At 42.5% G+C, this 19,140-nt stretch overlaps 2 protein-coding genes across 6 annotated transcripts in view; both read left to right on the top strand.

Moving 5' to 3' along the window:
* LOC129187007 (plasma membrane calcium-transporting ATPase 1-like) overlaps positions 1-9,661 on the top strand; it is an 89,197-nt gene extending 79,536 nt beyond the window's left edge. For 3 of the 5 annotated variants that reach the window (XM_054785847.1, XM_054785844.1, XM_054785843.1), the window contains 2 exons: positions 303-519; positions 3,991-4,140. In XM_054785847.1, the coding sequence (XP_054641822.1) occupies positions 303-519; positions 3,991-3,995 (222 nt within the window). In that variant the 3' untranslated portion in view covers positions 3,996-4,140. Of the gene's footprint in view, positions 1-302; positions 520-3,990 lie in introns of all 5 variants that reach the window. The other 2 variants (XM_054785848.1, XM_054785845.1) reach the window with 1 other exon arrangement.
* A 6,647-nt stretch (positions 9,662-16,308) lies between these two features.
* pth4 (parathyroid hormone 4) lies at positions 16,309-18,441 on the top strand. The gene is made up of 3 exons (XM_054785256.1): positions 16,309-16,336; positions 16,984-17,072; positions 17,708-18,441. The coding sequence occupies exons 2-3, from the start codon at positions 16,987-16,989 to the stop codon at positions 17,973-17,975; spliced, it is 354 nt and encodes a 117-aa protein (XP_054641231.1). The 5' UTR covers positions 16,309-16,336; positions 16,984-16,986; the 3' UTR covers positions 17,976-18,441.
* Positions 18,442-19,140: the final 699 nt, after the last annotated feature.

The following is a 19,140-nucleotide window of genomic DNA, read 5'->3' on the forward strand; positions in this document are numbered from 1 at the left end:
GCAGGTGTACCTAATGTTGTGGCTGTGGGTTAACTTTGGAAGGATGAGCTGTACAGTTTGGTGTTTTCTTCCACAATTAGACAGTGGAAACAGGTGAAGATGGAGGCTGCGTTTTAATGCACATCTGGTTCTAAGCCAGAAAAGCACTTTGCTTAATCACAAGCTAATTAATCAGCTGGAGGACGTGGTGGTGGTGTTTCTTTTCTAACTACTTCCTCTAACCTCACTAAAAATTAATCCTTGCTTTCTTCCTTCCTTGCTTCCTGGGGTGTGCGCTTTCTAACCCTGTGTCCTTCCCCCAGATGGATGTGGTCTATACCTTCCAGACGGGCCAGGCGGCCGTGCCCGGTGCCCTGCGCCGTCAGCCGTCTGTCGTCAGCCAGCACAATGACGCTGCCGCCGCCGCCAAAACTCTCTCTAGCCCCACCCACCTGGGGCTTAGCTCCTCCTCCTCTCTCACCAACTCGGCCGGGGCCGCCGTTGCCCCTGCCGCCGCCGCTTCCTCCTCCGCTGCAGGCAGTGAGTCGGCGTCTGGAGGCCAGCTAACGCTGAGGCTTTTTCTCTCTTTTTAATCGCATGAAGGCTGCACTCGCTCCATCCATGACAGGTTGTCTGCATGTGCACATTGCTACTAACATGCCACTCGTGCAGCTTGATGGTCACGTCATCCCAATTTTTAAAAGAAAAACGCAAATAGTCTATGCTATTTGTTGTTTTAGCTAGCTACAGTATCAGGGACAGCAACATAGATCAACAAAATGGCTCTGATTTAGTTTTTTCTTGGTCACGTCAAACATTTGAGTGGCAATTTCTCTCGGGACAAAATTTGTGGGAATCTCTACCTCTCTATGCGCACTTTGATATTTCCATAGCTGCAGAGAAAGAACAGGAACACCGTCCAAGTCAGAAAGTCAGACACTTCAGACATTTCACTGTGCTACTCTGTATTCTATATGAAATATTTACTGTAAAGAACGTAGAGCGTGCAAACACACAAAAGTGTATGTTGTTTTACCCCTACTTGGTAAGAGTTGCAGCATTTAGCTCATGTTAGCTTCCATCATGTTTTACAGTAGAAGCAGCAGCTTTAAGGCTAAAGCAGCTCTCTTAAGGACCTAATGTATGACCAGTTGAAATATTTAAGGTGTTCATTATGGCGTAGTTTAGCTTAGTTTAGGCTAGCCCAAGAAGAGAGATGCAAAAATACTAACAGAACTGCATAAAAAGCAGCACTTTTTAAATGAGGCGTTGAGGCATATTTACATTTATATTAGTAGAACATAAAGGAGCACACCGGCCTCAAGGCAAACCGGGTAACATCCATCGCTTTCACACTTGAAGTGACGTGTCCTTAAAAGTGTGCAGACAACCTGATCACATGACCGTGCTTTCCCCATCCCTGTTGTGGCACTTTTAGCGTGTTTGGACGTACATCGCTGCTCAGCTGCATGGTGTGTTCTGCATTTTTTAACCCTCATGTGACTTGCTGACATGGAGCTGGTCCATCGTTCCTGTTTGGCGTTCCTATTTTCTGTTATTTTCTTGCATTTTTTGGAGGCAGGAAGATCATTTTACGGGTTAATCCTGCACAGGGTTAAAGCTGTCAGCCTCAGCAAGTCTTTGGTAGTTTAACAACCGTGTGTGCGTGCGTGCGTGCGTGCGTGCGTGCGTGTTGGCTGCATGCATGATGCATGTTAGCTGATCTGAGCAGGAAGTCTCCAGTGGTTGAGCAACGGAGAGCTTTGAATTGATGGCAAGGTTATTAATTATGGAGAAGAATGTGTGCTGGCGCTAATAAATCCAAAAATATGATCAAAAGAAACAACTTGAAGCAAAGAGACCACTTTATGCTTCCTCCGTTGGAATAGGATGAGAAGTACATAAGCATATACTTGAGTATTTTTTTATGTTTATGGTTTTTTTGTGTCATTTCTCTTGGAGATGAATAAAGTATCTCTTACTATCTATCTATCTTATAAATTACAACCGGAACCTCTGTCGAACAGTTAACAATTTTCACATCGCAAATTAATGTAAATTAAAATAATCAGTTCCAGGGTCAAACTGTGGCCATTTTACATGCTGTATTAAATATACAGGTAATGTTTTAAGTCACATTTTCCCACAATCTAATAAGAAGTGAAACATTGTAAATAGTATAAAAACGCACACTTTGCTAACACATAAGCCCGTGTATGGTGTCTCTTCTCAGCTTTTTCTCTTAGCATCTCATGTCGGCGCTCATCCTTCTTTTGGAAGAAGTGTCACAAAAAAGACAACGAAAAAACAAAACACACACAGTTAGTGCTTTGATGCTTGCTCAACAGCTTTGACGTGGTTTGGTTTTTTGCGGCTTTTCCTGATATGTTTGGCAAAAATCTGAATTTTATGATACAGCCTATAACTTTGTGTCATTTTGGCATAGTCCAGTGTGGACTAGTCAGTGTGAGTCCACATGTAAGGTTCACTTTTTTGTTATAATTGTTAAGGGTGTCCCAATAAATCTTCCAATACGATCTATACTGCAGCCTTGAATATCGTCCGATACCAATATCAGTCTGATATCAGCACTAATCATACATACTTTATTAGTTATTTTGTAGTACAGAATGTACGGTATAATCAGCCATAGCAGGTATGAGGAAAAACGGGCCCATTTCCATCTTTATGCATATTTATGCATCCACAATGTAGTGACAGCGAGGCATAACATAGCGAGGTTTGTGGTGCTTGATGAAGCGCTTAAAGCCGACATTACCCATCGACTGGGGCTGGCTCCTTTCTTTTACAGTGTTCTCTCATTGCGGGGGATAGGCTCGCACAATAGCCCGCAATAAGTGAAATCCGCTAAGTAGCCAACTTTATGTGTTTACAATTATTATATATGTTGTAAGGCTGTAAAACCCCTCAGCATACACTTTATACACTTTTCTCAGACAGGCATTCACATTTTCTCACATTTCTCTCTTGTTTAAACACTCGCAAAGTTCAAATTGCGTTTGAATTTTAATGATCAACCTACTAATGATTGTCCTGGCGTCGTTCGGCTGGAGCCTTTTTGTATCCTTGTTAAAATATATTGTACCTGCCGTCGTATTTTCCTCCTCGCTCTAATACACCACCAGGACGCAGAACACAATGCGCGTTCATACGCTGAAAAACATGTTAAATTTCACTTCCAAAAAAAATCTGTGAAACGGCAAGTCCACAAAAGGTGAACCACGATGTAGCGAGGGAACACTGTATGGCTAATGACTCTTTGCAGTCCCATGGGAGTTTCTCATGTGATGCTGCTTGGAATGCGTGATGAGGTTGGTCGTAATAAACTTTCCCGGTTCTGAGCCACCACGGGAAACTTGTGCATGACAAGTTTTGCACTCAGCTACAACATCTATTTCGGACTTTAACAAAAAATACCGCAACACGGCCGACATCACTCCTACTCCGTGCTACTTTGTTACATTAGCACACGCTGTTGTTTTGGTTACGTGGGCTCTAACCGGTCACTGCTGGATAGACATGCTGGGGCGGAGTCTGGAATGGACTGCTTGTATCGGCGTTCCAAGATCTGAGATTTCAGATGCAGGACGGTATAATCCTATACTTTTTTTGTTGATATCTCCCCAATATCCTATATCAATATGAGATGGGGACACTTCTTATTATAGTGCCTTTTCTGGTAAATGACTTTCTTCAGGCTTGTGATTGGCTAAAACAAACTTCTAATTAGGGTTTATAGCGCCACCATATGCTCGGGATTTTATTTTCAGGCGAGGACATCCTGTCATTAGTGACTGCATGCGTATAGTGTTGCACTTCCACTATTGTGTTGACCTTTGTAGTTGTGATATTTTGTGTGTATTTTGTTGTGTTTTGGCAATTTACCATACAATCAGCCTTTATCATCATCTGCCTGACTTTGCTATAAAAATTGTTTTTAAAAAGTGCTCAGTGTTTCCCCCTGATGGCTTTCCTGTTCCCTTCTTGCAGATTAAGGTGGTCAACGCGTTCCGTAGCTCCCTGTATGAGGGGCTGCAGAGTCCAGAGTCGCGTAGCTCCATCCACAGCTTCATGGCCCATCCTGAGTTCGTCCCCCTGTCCGAGGAGGAGGCTCGCATCCCCCCCATCGAGGAGACCGGAGACGAGATCGAATCCCTCCCCAGCACCTCCTCCGGGGCGGGGGACGCATGAGCAAGTTATTCATTTGAGCTCCTCCTCCTCTTCTCTCAGCATCACACCCTCCATTTGTCCTCCACACCATGTTGTCTTTGTCATACAGACTGCGGCCTCATTTTGCTTGTAAGTCCTCGCCCACACAGACTGACCCCGACCACCACCATCACACACATGCATCAGCAGAGGGTGGAGTCTCCACAGTGGAAATCCCGCCCTTGTCCGTTCATGTCTTTTTTTTTTGTATCAATTCTTTTTTTTTTTTTTTTTTTTTTTTTTTAGCAGCCAATCCTTGTGAAACGCCTTTAACGTTTGCGGGTTTTGCAGGAGCATGTCGTTTTCTCTACTCGCTTCCTTCTGGAAAAAAGGAAAAAAAAAACGGCACTGGACTTGACAAAAAAAAAAAAGCGATGATTGTCGTGTACATACGCTTCCGCTTCCCCTCACAGCCAGGTCACATGACCACCCCCAAGATTTTTTTTTTTTTAAGACAAATGCAAAAATGTAACCCTATTTTTCCCTTTCAATGTTGATTTTTTTTTTTTTTTTTTTTTTTTTTGGTCCTGTAAACAATTGTTGATATGTTGATTTTACGATCCTACGACTGTCTCGTGAGTGTGACGCTACAGTCTGTAAGGTGGAACTCTTTCAAAAAAAAAAAAAAAATGTTCTTCCTCCCTTACGGTGTCTTTTATGTCCTGGTTTTTCTTTGGCTGCTGTGCTGCATGTGGAAGGACTGAATGTTTACTCTAAAATATCTAACATGGCGGCGTCCACAGAGGCCTCGCTTCCTGCTCGCTTCTAACTGACCCCTCACCTGAAGCCGACGGTGGGCTTCTTTTCCACGTCACTCGTAGGATGCATGTTCTGTCTCACTGGTGTTGCGTCGCATGATAACTTAGGAATGAATATTTGGGGACTCTGTTCAGTTGGCCGTCTGCGTGCTCACACAGCCTCTCACTTCCTGTCTGCTGGACTGAAGTTTACAAGATGAAATCTCGCACCTTCCGGAGTAGAAGAGCAGAATTACGAGCATTGATTGCATGTCTTGTACATCCACCAGGAGGCGTCATCAGCTAGCGTGATGTAAAAGGTTCTGGTTTTTGAACAGTTTTACTGACATAAAATGATGGGGGCCAAGTCATTTGCCAAAGCCCATCTGAGATCTAACAGACGGGATGCCACCTGTGTGTATTCTGTAATGCTGGGACGGACACGCACTTCTCCCGCCCTGTTGTGTGGAAAACAATTGGCACTGTAAGGTCACGCTGTCAAGTATTTATGTCACACCACACGCTGACGCCGTCTAATTATCTGTGTGCGGGATGCCGCTTACAGCAATATCCTTCACTCTGTTCCGCGTAAAGCACTTTTGTACCTTCAAGCTGCAGTTTTGCAGGACTAGTTTGAAGTAATGCAGCATCAGCTGAAGAACAAAGAGTCAGCAAAGTTTCTTTGACTTTGACCTCAAGCAGACAGGAAGCTGATGGCTCTGTGGACACGCGTCGGCCATCTTTGTGCGTTCCAGACAGATATTGTTTTGTTTTACCTCTCCCTCCTTTGTCAAACCTATGTGGAGTCAGTTTGCTGACGGTGACGTCGTCCTGCTGTGGATGCAGCCTCGTTAGTCCGGTCATGACTTCCTGTTACTAAAAGTGTGTCAGGGAGGCCTCCTGCCATATTTGTGTGAAAGCTTCTTCTGACCAGCTTTTTCTATGTAACTCAGAGCCATATTCTACTCCATTCTTCTCTCAGATGGCTTTTCCTTTGAACTTTCACCCCACCAATCACCGGCCCCTTGGCCCTTTTAGTCCACACACAACCAAAAAAACAACAAAAAAAAAAAAGCAGGGAGCAAACCCTCCGTCGTCACTGCCGAAAGAGTCTCAAAGGACCTCTACGATGTTTACATGAAGCGTCACGCCACCACTTCCCTTCATTCCCTTAGCTTTCCTCCAATCTTGCTACGTAACGGAATGGGGAAACTTCCTTGCATGGTTTTCATATCGATTTCAATGTGTTGCTCATTTTTTACGATTCTTCTGTATTTTTATATTCAGTACTTTTTAATATTTTGGAGAATATATGATGTATAGGCGTTGCCGAGCGTTCCATGAATGAGATTGATCCAGCGTCTTTTTTCGCGCTCTCTTAAATATCGATGCCACGTGTGTCGCCATGGTTACCTGACATTAGGGCTCACGAACCTGCAAGTGACTTGTTTACGCTCTCTTCAATTGGAACTCACTCGTAAAACCCGCCCTCTTCACACACACACGCGCACACACACACAAAGTGATGATAGTGAAACGGGAATGTGTCCGTCTCCCTCCCACTTCCTGCTCTGCTTGTCGACGGACGCATCTTTGTGGCTTAGCGCTGCGCTCCGATTGGCTGAGGAGGAGCAAGGCCGTGTCCTGCCTCAGGCAGCGTCTCCTTCCAGAACCGGAACGACAAAGTGGATCAATAATCATGGATCGGTTCGGAGGAGTGTCAAAACCTTGATCCAGAACATGTAGAGAACTCTGAACCTCCAAACGGCATCACCTTGGCGACAGCAGCTTGACTCCGAAAGGGGGCGTGGCCTGTGACGGGACATCACCAACTAAGTGGCATGGATGAGGACCTTTCAAAGTGACATCACATCCTCTTCCTGTGCGCCCCCTGCAGTCGGTACATGTAAATAGTGTCTTATAGGAGGGCAGCCAGCTCATCATGAGCCATCTTAGCTTTAAAGACGTTCTGCCAAAGTCTCTCATGCTTTCTTTCTTTCTTCCTTCCATACAAGTTTGTGGTTTCCAAGACCCCCTCCCCGACCAGCCCCTCCACCCCAAACCAAGCACACCCATTTGTTGCGGTGGTCTCGTGTCGTGTTGGACTGGTTGCCCTCACGTCCGTCTGATGTTGCTTGATGCTCTTCACCATCAAGATTCAGGCTCAGACACAGACTGGTTTTTAGTTCCCGGAACATACGTTTTTTTTTTTTTCTTGTTTTTTTATGGAGAGGAAAGTTGCGTGTGATCCCGCCATTTGACTTCCTGCCTTTCTCAGAGCAGCTTCCTGTCGTGGGAACTTTGGAGAGACTTACAGAGAAATTGACAGAACTCCCAGCCACTTTATATACTGATGATTACCTGATATCCATATATTTATATCTAATACGGTGGAACCTCCAAAGTCCAACACAGTCTGTTGCGTTACGTGACGCTGGTTGACTTGGAGTGAATTCATCTGTTCCGGTGTCAAACTGTGGCCAACATAAAACCTTTAACTTTACAGGTCACATTCCTTTTCTATGGTTATCATTACACATCACTGGTACCCTTCAGTGGTGGTGGTGGTGTTGTTTGTTTTTTTTTAAGCCAAAGAAAAAGCAAAACACTTGTGGTGTTAAACCTTCCTGGTTTAAGGGTGATGATTTGAACTTGTTTTTTTTTTTTAACATTTTGGCTAAACCCCAGATTGTACCACTTCTGGAGGTTCCACTGTACGTGTGTCTAAATAAGTATATTAGATTTAAATATATTGATATACATATGGAGTTGGTGACAAAAAAGACTGAAACAAGTTTTGTTTTCTGTGAATATTATGAAACACATTAATAAGCGTTGGTGTTATTTTTGTAAGACATAACCATCTATGTGGCATGCATGACATATATCCAAAATTTGGTGGTTTTAAAGCAATATGTCCAACCTGGTGCGATTGGTTGCGTCGTGTTCTGTGTCGCCTCAAGCCACTCTGTACCAAAACCAAGGGGAAAAAAAAACAAACAAAAAAGAGCAACTGCATTTGGATAAAACTAACTGTCGAGTGTACGTGTTCAATGTCGTGTTCTGCATGTTTTAGTACGGAATGGAACTTCCCAAATGTTGACTTGTTTTCCACAACAATCCCTCCAAGGACATTTCAGAGTGTGGTGTCTGATGGATGGCTCATTCCCATTCTCACATTAATCCTCATCACGCCCTCTCATTCTCAGCCTCACCCCGCCAATCACCTCCGCCGATATATTTTGTAGAAGGTTGATGTTGGGCAGCCATGTCAGGTGACGTCATGGCTGACGTGCTAAACGTTAGCTGATGACGTCATCGTGTCCATCAGCGCTGCAATTCAAGATTGTAAAGATTTAGTCAAATGTATTCCCCACTAAAGCAATCATTTGTGTCAAATTGCTCACCCGCAGATGTTCACTTTACTCAGCAGACAAATCAACATTTGAGAGGAGAAATAATACAAGGAATGGTTGCCTGAAAGAGCACTGAAAATTCTTAATAATCATTAAAATATTTGCCAAATTATTTTTATTGTTGTTTTTCCCCCAGTTGCTGTGTAGAAGCTTAGGAGAAAAAAAACAAAGTTTCTTTGTATTTGTCAGCTTTTTGTGTAGCTCGCTTGTGAACTCACAAAGTTGTTTATGCTAGCAGTTTCCCTCCCTGTGGGCAGTCACCGTGCTAAGCTAGGCTAACACGAGCGCAAGCTGTCATATGTCTCATTGATATTTTGCAACAATATTTTGAAATATTTGATCTGAGGGTACTCTAAGGGTAAACGCTAAACATGTATAAAAACCTAAAAAGATCACATGACAGTTGTTTTGAGTGACATGAATGTGACTGTGTTAGACAGTTAGCCGTTAGCTAGTCAGGAAGTCAAGAAACATGGCCGCCAGTCTTCAGCGAAAGATTTTTTTGCGGATTCCGTTTAAATATTGTTTTTCTGCTTTTGAAAAGTATTGCAACTGTGCTGAGAAATGCTCACGTCTTTTTATTAAGGGCAACATCTTTCCATTTAAGATCTAACACATTGTGCTAGCATGCCAACGTTAGCTCGGCAAGCTTTGTTTTGGTTGTACGACAAAGTTTAAGTTGTTGTGCTTAACAGGAAAAGTTCTGTGACAAATTGCCTCGATTTCACTTGAAGTCCACTAATTTTGTGACAAGAACATCCTGCTGAGGCCGGCATGGTAGACGCAAGTAATGATAGTATGATGATAATCACTTGTGTACAAAAGAAGCGGCACCGTCATAGATCTTCTTAGTAAACCCGTCACTTATTGGATAGCGCCGGTTGAGCGTTTCCTTCTTCCTGTGTGTGTGTGTGTCTCTCACTTCCTGTGTGTTTGACCACTTCCCGTTGGCTTCAATCTATGCAACACGATCGTCCCGTTCCACCGCAGCGCTTCCTTGGCTTCCTTCCCCGCCATCGTCGTCTTCATCCAGTGTCAGACCCTCCTAGAGGTCCATTGCCGTGTGGAAGACATGTATGCACATACACACACACACACACACACACACACACACGCAGACATGTTTTCTTTGCTCTTGTAGATATGATGTGGAATGCCTTGCTCTTCTTAGTGTCATGTTGTTTGAACTTAGCGCTGAACAAAAGATGATAATCAAGTTGTTACATATGTCTATGTATAATATATAAATATATATATATAAATATATACAAATCTATACATAAAATAAAGCCATTGGAATTTGAAATAGAATTGTCCACTTGTGGTTTTTGAAGAGCATTTTTCATCAAGTCAGTGAAGGCATCATTCACATTGACTGACCTCCACCAAGGCCATACTGTCAGTGTTTGTTAGTTCCAGTCAGCAACAGGCTACTTCCTGGTTCATGGAGGAGGAGGATGACCAGACGGGCAGTACCACAAAGAATGTAAAAAATTATTGAGACAAGGTAAGATGCTCATAAACGTAACGACACTCCGGAACAAGCAAAAGTATTAATAGTCGGACGTTTGAAGGACTTGGACAAACTTACAAAACATTAATGGTAACTCTTGGCGGTCCTCATGAGAATGGTGCTGGTCAATATACACTAGGTCCCCAACTTACGAACACAACTGGTTCCAGACGGCCGTTCGCAAGTCGATTTGTTCGTAAGTCGGGGAAAAGGTAACATTACCAATGATATAGGTACTACATGTACGTGTATACATATACAGTATATGTGTATTTATGTAAATATGAGTTTGGATGCAGTAGTAATATTAAACGAGGATAATTAATGAAATAAAAATGATATAATACGTAATGATAAATGTTATTTACCTTTGAAGAGGAGTGGTTTGGCGAAGGAGTTATTGAAAAAAGTAAAAATCGTCGTCGTCGGTAGACTCTTCTAAAAGAGGTAGTTCAGGGGAAACTACTGAGGTGGACGGAATTGGCGACGAAGGTGCAGACGAAGGTGTAGGCATTGGTGGCGAGTCACTTGGTGACGACGGTGCAGGAGTGGCAGATCTACGTTTGAAGAAGCTTTCAATGGAAGTTTGTATGGTCTTCCTTTTCTTCTCTTCGTAGATGATACGGTAGCGCTGTAGAGCGCCATTTTCGAACCAATTAAAATGACAAAATATCGCAATTTTCGACAAAATACATGAAAATATAGACCAGTCAGCTTGCGTTCGTGTCTCCGAATGTTTGCAAGTCGGATGTTCGTACGTAGAGAACCCAGTGTACTGCCAAGTTCATAACATGAACAACTGGAACTGGAGGACGATATAGCTCCGGATACAAACCTCTTATTTCATATCAGAAAAGATGTTACTATACAGAGGAACAATTGAATTACTGTCGACGGATTTTCCAATTTTGGGCATATACATAGCGTATTCATAACGAGTTCGACGTACACATGACGTATTAGTAACTTATATAGAACGTTTCTATAACTTATAGACAACTTATACCAACGAATGCGTAGTGTGTTGCCGGCGTTCACAACTTGTGCCCAACGCCAGTCTAACTGCGTAGCGTATGGCCGACGATCACGTGCCGTAGCCTATAAAAAGGCTGCCACTTGATGACTCAAATCATAACCTCACTAGACATCGCAGTGTCAACATCACCATCATGCCGAAGAAAATTTCGAAGACCGCTGCCGAGAAGTATCAGGGCAGTGACGGAGGGATCCATCACCACCCACAGCCTCCCCCTCCCACTCTGATGGAGATGACGCAGGTTCTAACGCCTCTTAGGCATCGTTAATGGTATCGGAACCTGCTTCCCCAGTGGCTTCCATCTCCTCTCAGCCAACCCTTGCCAAGAAGACACAGTTTTGTCTCAAGGTATGTTGGCGTATTACGACTTGTGCGTAACTTACAAATAACGTGTGTGAACGGGCGTCAACGATCGCATAACTTATTGCCCGCGTATGCGGGACGTATGAATCATACGTTGACATATGTCGAAAAGTTTTGTGCATGCACAAAATTTTTGGACGTCTTGGACGTACTACGACGTATGCCGACGTGCTTCAGCGTGCTCTTAACTTATACAAAACTCACCCATAACTTATTCAACGTACGCCAGCGTATTGGCCAAATTTTTCATACGTTGGCGTACGCTGGCTAAATCGTCAAGGTGTGACAGGGCCTTAACAAAATGAAAACGGCTAAAGTAGTTTCAATTTTTTAAAATGGAGACAAACATCAATTCACAAACTACCAACCAGTTTCCTTAAGACCACAATTTTCAAAAATAATTGAAAAGCGGACAAATGTATTAATAAGAATGAATTACAGACCTACATTTCAACTCCATGGCCTAATCGAAATCACTGAGGAAATTACCAATGCAGTAGACCACAGAAAGTGTGCCGCTGCATCATTTATGGATTTGACAAAATCCTTCGATACAATTGATTACAGTATCCTCATTACAAAAATAGAAAGCTATGGAATCAGAGAATTAGCTTTGCACTTTGTTAAAAGCTACTTAGCAGACAGGAGGCAATATGTGAAGCTAGGAGAATATCCATCTGCGAGCTTGAGAGTATCATGCGGCTTACCCCAGGGGTCAATACTGCGACCAAAACTGTTCAATCTGCACACAAACGACATCTGTAAAGTCACGAAGGACTTGAAACTGGTATTATTTAGAAACGACATGACCGCATTCTCCTGTGGAGAGAGCACACAGGAGCTAATAATAAAAAAAATCACAGAGGAATTAACTATACTAAAAAGATGGTTCGATAATAATAGACTATCCCTAAACCTAAATAAAAGTAAAATAATGCTATTTGGTCAGTGCAAAAAGGATGCACATGCGCAAATACAAATTGACGGCGTAGACATTGACAGGGTAAACGAAAATACATTTTTCGGGGTTGTAATAAATAATACTAATATGAGCTGGAAATCTCACATTAAAAATATACAACATAAAGTGGCAAGAAATACCTCAATACGGAAAAAAGCTAAATTTGTTCTAGATCAAAAATCACTCCATACTCTGTACTGCTCTCTGGTATTACCATATCTAACGTGTTGTGTGGAGATATGGGGAAACAACTATAAAAGTACACCTCACTCACTAACCGTGCTCCAACAAAGGTCAATTAGGACAGTCCATACTGCCGCTTACAAGGAACATACGAACCCTTTATTCCCAAAACACCAAAAAGCATTTGTGTGTGTGTGTGGAATCAAGCTGTGGAACGGATTAAGTACGGAACTCGAACAAAGCACTAAAATGAGCGATTTCAAGAAACAGTACAAGCAGTTGATGTTTACAAAGTACAAGTCTGGACTCACTCATGATCAAACTGTGTCTCTGTCAGCTATTTAATCAGCTGTTAGCAATTTATTACCATCATTAGGTCGGTTGCACATTGAGCAAATGTATTGCAACTGATGTGAAACGGAAGAGGGGTTGGGTTAAACAAGCTTTGCTTCTTCCTACTCCTTTTTGGACATGCGAAAATGTGAATTGTGTTATGTGTTGTGCTCCTGTGTAATTTGTGTGCATGTTCGAGATGGATTAAACCATTACCGTTATGATTCTGGGGGGGGTGGACACTTCCACTGATGCCATGATGATTAGTGGTGGGACAAATGTGGCTATTGCAAAGTGTGGTATCACTTGCTGTGGTGGTACTGTATAGATACGACCATACCTGTCAGCCCTCCCATTTCGGGAAACCCGTATTTTGCACGCCCATTTAGATTCCTCAAAATTTCCCGTATTTTACCTTTCATTAAAAAAAAAATGTTTTTGAAAAAGAATAATAATTAAATACACCATTTCACTATCTTATGTTTCCATAATAATTAAAGTATTCTATAAAAACACGTTACAATTATTGGACAGATTTAGTACCAGAAATATATTTTCATAGTTTTAAATAAGGGGTGTCCAAACGTCCAGCAATAGCTACACACGTAAACATTTGTCATTTTAATAAGGATTTTGTCTTATTTTCCGTAAAAATTTCCCTCATTTTCGAATGCAAATGTTACCAGGCATGTGCCATGCTACGCTCATGATAGTGATAATTTAGGGTGAATTCAGCAAAATGTTACCCTGTTTGTCAACTGTCTGCTTCAATTACCATCAATACCTAATGATGATGAATTATGAATAACACTCCTAGTTTGTTAACTCAGTAGTGTAACAGTGTCTTTTTATTTGATCATTTGTGATGCTGATACAGTAATATGTTTAATTCCCTACAGGGATGCTGTAAAGTGGGGAAAAGCTAGGACAATTCCAAGGGTCCCTGCTGATAGGGGCCCAAATAAATAGGTAAAATAATTTTGCTATCTGGTTGTGATTTTTTTTATATATATAGTCAGAAAACGATGAAAACAATCTCTTGTTTTTGGCAGTAATAGTTAAATATCCACACTGACCAAACGTAAGCTTCCACATTGACTGACCAAATGGTTTGGCCCACTACTAACTTTACAGTGCTTCATAGCTGCAGCTGTTCCCTGTCAGTCGGCAGTTGTGGCAGAGTAGTGAAACTATGCGACCAGTGCCCAGTAAAATAAAGTCTGTGAGTCAAAAAAAGAAAGAGAAAACGGTGAGAGAAGAGCGACGAACGAAAAGAGTGTCAGTTTGTGACCCGTTTTTTTTTTTTTTTGTAGTCTAGCCCGCTTTTTCCCGCTGTGGGATAAAGTACAAATACAAATAGCCAGTCTGTGTGTTGTGGAAATAAACCTGTTAGCTTAATGTCCATAATGAAATTTAAGCTAGCAGAGTGTTAGCATGCCTACATCTCACTCCTTTTTAACCAACATTTAATCAGAGCAGGTAAATGTTACGCATGAGTTATTAAATCAGATGCCCCCCTTACCAGATTTAACAACAGATGAGTCAGCAGCAGCCCTGTCTCGCCATAACTTTACGCCTCCTAGTGATGAAGGTGAGCAACACTGTGTTCAATGTCATGTCACTTAGGATCATTGCAGTCTGTGGCAATTTCTCTCTCTTGCGCATATTACCTTTACAAAAAAAGATAAAATATTTTTGTGATGACAGAAATTCAAACACAGAACATATTATGTCATGTTGTTATGTAAAGCTCTTGGGGGTCAGTTAAGGTTCTTTAGGGTTCTAGAGATGTGGTTACAACAACTGGTAGGCGGGGGCGGGGGGTTCCAGAATTCCTGGCGGCGCCTCTGATTCTCTCCCTATACTGTACTCCGAAAGCCCAGCTGTGGTTAAAGAATGTCATTTTACTGCCATCATGTGGTCACAGCCAGTTTTGCATGAGGATGACTTCAAAGGACGGCTGCCACTGCAGCAAAAATAATCCCTTCACTCACTAGCACCAAGTCGTTTTAGACATGCGCTCATAATCACAATAATAACAAGCACTGTTTTCTGTCAGCATTTACATTGACTTTTTGTCCATCTCATTTATCACCCTTTTAACACTTGAATTGAGAAAATCTACCATCTGGCAACAAATCAAGCAGCACAACCTCTAATCTTCCTTCAGATTAACCCCGTGACCCCTGTGTGATAGGTCAGTGGATGACCTCCTGCCATGGGACTCGACTAAAACACACAAACAACACAAAAAACATAACAATGGATAGATAAAGCAAATGAATAATGTGATGCTACAAACTGAATGAGCAAGAACCCGTGTTGTAAAATTACTTTCATCCTGCAGAGGCAGCCGTGTGTTACCTTCCTGCTAGCTGTCTTTTTGTCATCGTAGTACAAAATTATCCAACAGAGTAGGAGAAGTGAGTATTATCTGTTTAACTTTCAGCTTTATTCCCATTCACACAGCCAATATCTACCTGCTACCGCAGAAGAAGTCCAATTGGTGGGTACGCTGTGAACCTACATTCTGTGACGGTGCGGAAGATCAATCCAGAGTTTCCTCTTGTCAGCTGGGATAAGCTCCAGCTGTCCTTTGACTCTAAACAGGCCAAGTGGGATAGAAAATGTGATGGATAGACGGTTGGAGGGGTTTGCTCAAGTGCTCCTCCTTTGTAACATAGGCAAACTACGCTGCCCGGGGGAGTCAAACCTGTGGCGCTGCGTTCACAGGCCGCATTCTTGAGCTGCTTTTCCACGGCTGCCTCCACAACGTCAGCAGCACATTGAATGTTTGAAGCATAGATACTCACTCTTTCATGTGACTGATTGCTTGTCCTCTTTTTATTGCCTTCCTCTCGTCCTCATCTGCATTTTCTTTCAGTTTCTCCACACGGCCGCCGCTCTCTCTCTCTCTTTCTCTCGCTCTCCAGTGAACCAAATCACTTCTCCTCGCTCGCCGCCCACCAGCCTCCAACCGCGGCCTACATTCCTCAGAGAGAGAAACCCGTCCCGGATGGTGTTGTCAAGACGACTGCACACCAACCACAGACTCCACTTTGGTCAGCTTCATTAGCGATGGAGGGCGATGGGGGGATGATCACGGAGGAGGTTGAGGAGCTCCAGGCTGCAAACATCTCAACTACACAAGCAAACTTTGACTCATTGTGTGTCTGCAGCCGTCAGTGCCAAAACTCCTTTTTTGTCACCCTGGCAAAGGATTAGAGAAGAGAATAGAAAAATGATCATCCCTGAATGGAATATGATCCTCCTTTTCTCAACCCCTGATTATAGAAATGACATCAGAGAGTGCGTGAAGCTCCTCCGCCACCACAAACATTTTTTCATTCAGTGAACACAAAAAGCAACCTGGAAAAAGATCATGTGGGGTCACATGTCAGCCAAATGGGGATGATGATGACGTATGTTTGATTAGCAGATCAAGTGCCTTGTGTGTGTGTGTGTGTGTGTGTGTGTGTGTGTGTATGAGTGTGTCAGGGGGCTTTATAAAAGGTCTGGAGGTCGAATGTGAAGTCATTATCGTGGCTGATCATCAAACGAGCTCCTGTCACCATCAGGGACCATGTGAGTACCATCCCAAATTACAGGATACTACAGTATAAAGGTAATGCTTAAGGTAGTATTTTAACATAGTTAATTGTTATGTCATTGTAAAAAGACATACAAGTGACTGTTATTTTAAAGATGTCCTTTGTCTGTGTACTGTGTGCTGTTTTGAACAAAAAGGTCATATTTTTTAGTTCTGTTGATTATCATCACTGATGCCTTGTTCAATGCAATATACTAAAATCGAGCCAAATAAACACAAAAATCACTTTTAAAAAACTTTTGTCTTTCATTCTTTTGTGTTTTTTTGACAAGCACTTTTCTTGTGTCCATTGTTGTTCAAGTCCTGGATTGCTTTCATGGACTGTCCGGTTCTGAGGATCTACTGTATATTGCGTTGACTGTTTTGGCATATAGAGCAGGAGCAGAACTGTTGAGATGATTTTTAAAGGAACTAAAAAAATAAACCAATATTCCCCTTTTTTTTAATAGTTTTCTTCATTTAATTAATTTTTTTCAGATACTATGTAAAAAAAAAGCCTGTTGTTGAAGAGTAACACATGGCTCTGATGCAGAAAGCTTGTAAAGTGTTAGACTTATGAGGCTGCTAATTTAACGAGTAGCAATGACTTTTGTATTTTTCTTTTCTTTTCTCTCGGTCACAGAAGATGCAGATGTCCCACACACACATGCAGCGTCTCTTCATCATGTTTCTGGTGGTCTTTCCAACAGGACTTTGTGAACAGAACCAGAGGTGACCAGGATTTTTTTTTTTTACCTTAAGCAGTGTTGTGATGTGGAAAACATCCATCCACTAGGGTTTCAGGAGCCCCTCCCAGCTGACTTCGCGGTGACAGGCGGGGTCGCCAGCCAATCGCAGGGCACATATAGACAAACAACCATTCCCACTCGCTCACATTCATACCTATGGACAATTTAGAGTCGCCAGTTAACCTAACATGCATGGTTTTGGAATGTGGGAGGAAAATGGAGAAAACCCACGCACACACGGCGAGAACATGCAAACTCCACACAGAAATGCCCAATGGAGATTCGAACCCAGGTCTTCTCGATCTTCTGACTGCATATACAATAAAATATATATGTAACAGCAGTCAGCCCTGCACACAATGGGGCTTGAACCCGCGACCAGACATCCCCAACAAATGAGAGTTAAGTCGAGCAATGCTAGCCAGTGAACCAAAAGCCCCAGGCTATCAACCCACTGTCCAGCACAGCTCTTAAGGTGTTGGGGAGTTTATGTAGAGACAGTGTCGTGGGAGAATCCTGTATCTGTGTCCCCTCTGAACCTCTTTTCAAGCCTTTCTGACCCTTGAGGGCCACTATACTTGTCTGTACCTCTGGATTCTATGTATGTTGTGTCTCCAGTCGCAGGTCCGTCACCGAGCACCAGCTCATGCATGACCGTGGACGTAACATCCAGAGCCTCAAGAGACTCATCTGGCTGTCCAGCGCCATTGAGGATCTCCACACCGCCCAGATCCGCTCGGCTGCCTTCAGCCCCAGAAAAGCCCTAAACTTGGCTCTGGATCCAGACCTGGTGCCGGCTGCCACCAAGGACCCCCAACCCGCTCAAGTGCAGAAACTTCTGAGAGACTTCTTAACTATTCCTCACTTGTTAGAGCGAGAGTCCTGAACACACACCGACATGAAGACACACCTCAAACATGACAACATACATACATGTAAATAACAACACACGCATACTGTGTACTGTACCGCCAAAGTGGAACATTGTTTGTTGGCAAGCTTGTCTCGTGGTTTCGATGCTAGTCATTAGTCATTATGTTGAACGCTTCATGCTATCGACGTTAGCATCTAATTGGTCAAATTCATTTTTGTACTTAATTAATATTTTAAAACTTGTAGTGATTGTAATGTACTGAGCAGCTAGACAGTTTCCTATGTCACAGTCAGGTCCATATCTGTTTCTGTGGTTATCATCACACTTTTCAGTTTTGCTATCACTGGTACCCTTCTGTGGTAGCATCATATGAAAGCCAAACAAAAAGAAAACACAAGTTCATTCTTTAGATGCTCACAGAGCTGACGTGATGATGATGATGAGCTCCAAGTTCCTACCACTTTTGCAGGTCCCACTATATGTTGCATTAAATGTGGCCAAACGTTCTAACACAACTGTCATTGTCCTCCTTTATAATGGCCAATTTGTATGCATGTGACTGCTGTGAACAATTGTCTCGATGTGACTGTATGCAGTGAATTGTGTTCCCATCTCATTCACATGAGGACACAATATAAACATGTAAAAGAACAATGTAGCATTTATAATCAGTCTTCTAATGACAGCCTTTTTATGGACACAGTCTGTAAAGTCTGTAAGTCTATGCGGCAAAATGATTTTGGGTGGCGACGCATCTCACGACAGAGCCCACAGTTGCAATTTCACGCTTTGAGAGCTGTGTCAAATTGACTGAAAAGCTGCAGGTTCTCTTGTATCCAAAGGTCTTATTTGAAATGATCTACGCTTTAGAAGAAGACAGCCCACTGAAAAGTTCCCTCGCTACCTGTAAGGTGTGCTTATCATATAATTCAACCGAGATACGGCTGTAATGGTAAGGACTCTACTCTATTCTACTGTATACAAATCTGCAAACACTGACACCAAAGAAGACTAAACACCCTGCATTATACACTGTATTAACAGAAAATCTGTATATTATGCAATATTTTGCAATAAATTGCAAAGTATATGACCTTCTAACTTTGATTGACACTGTCAGAGGTATTATTTTAATTAACAATATGTTTGTGATTGTACTTCATTTTGATTTAAAGCA

The sequence above is a fragment of the Dunckerocampus dactyliophorus genome, chromosome 8, assembly GCF_027744805.1.
Source record: "Dunckerocampus dactyliophorus isolate RoL2022-P2 chromosome 8, RoL_Ddac_1.1, whole genome shotgun sequence".
NCBI lineage: Eukaryota > Metazoa > Chordata > Actinopteri > Syngnathiformes > Syngnathidae > Dunckerocampus > Dunckerocampus dactyliophorus.

What these genes read in the sequence shown, in the direction of transcription:
- pth4 (XM_054785256.1), top strand. Translation starts at nt 16,987, where the DNA reads ATGCAGATGTCCCACACACACATGCAGCGTCTCTTCATCATGTTTCTG. An exon ending in CTTTGTGAACAGAACCAGAG is followed by an intron (nt 17,073 to 17,707) that starts GTGACCAGGATT and finishes TTGTGTCTCCAG; the next exon opens with TCGCAGGTCCGTCACCGAGC.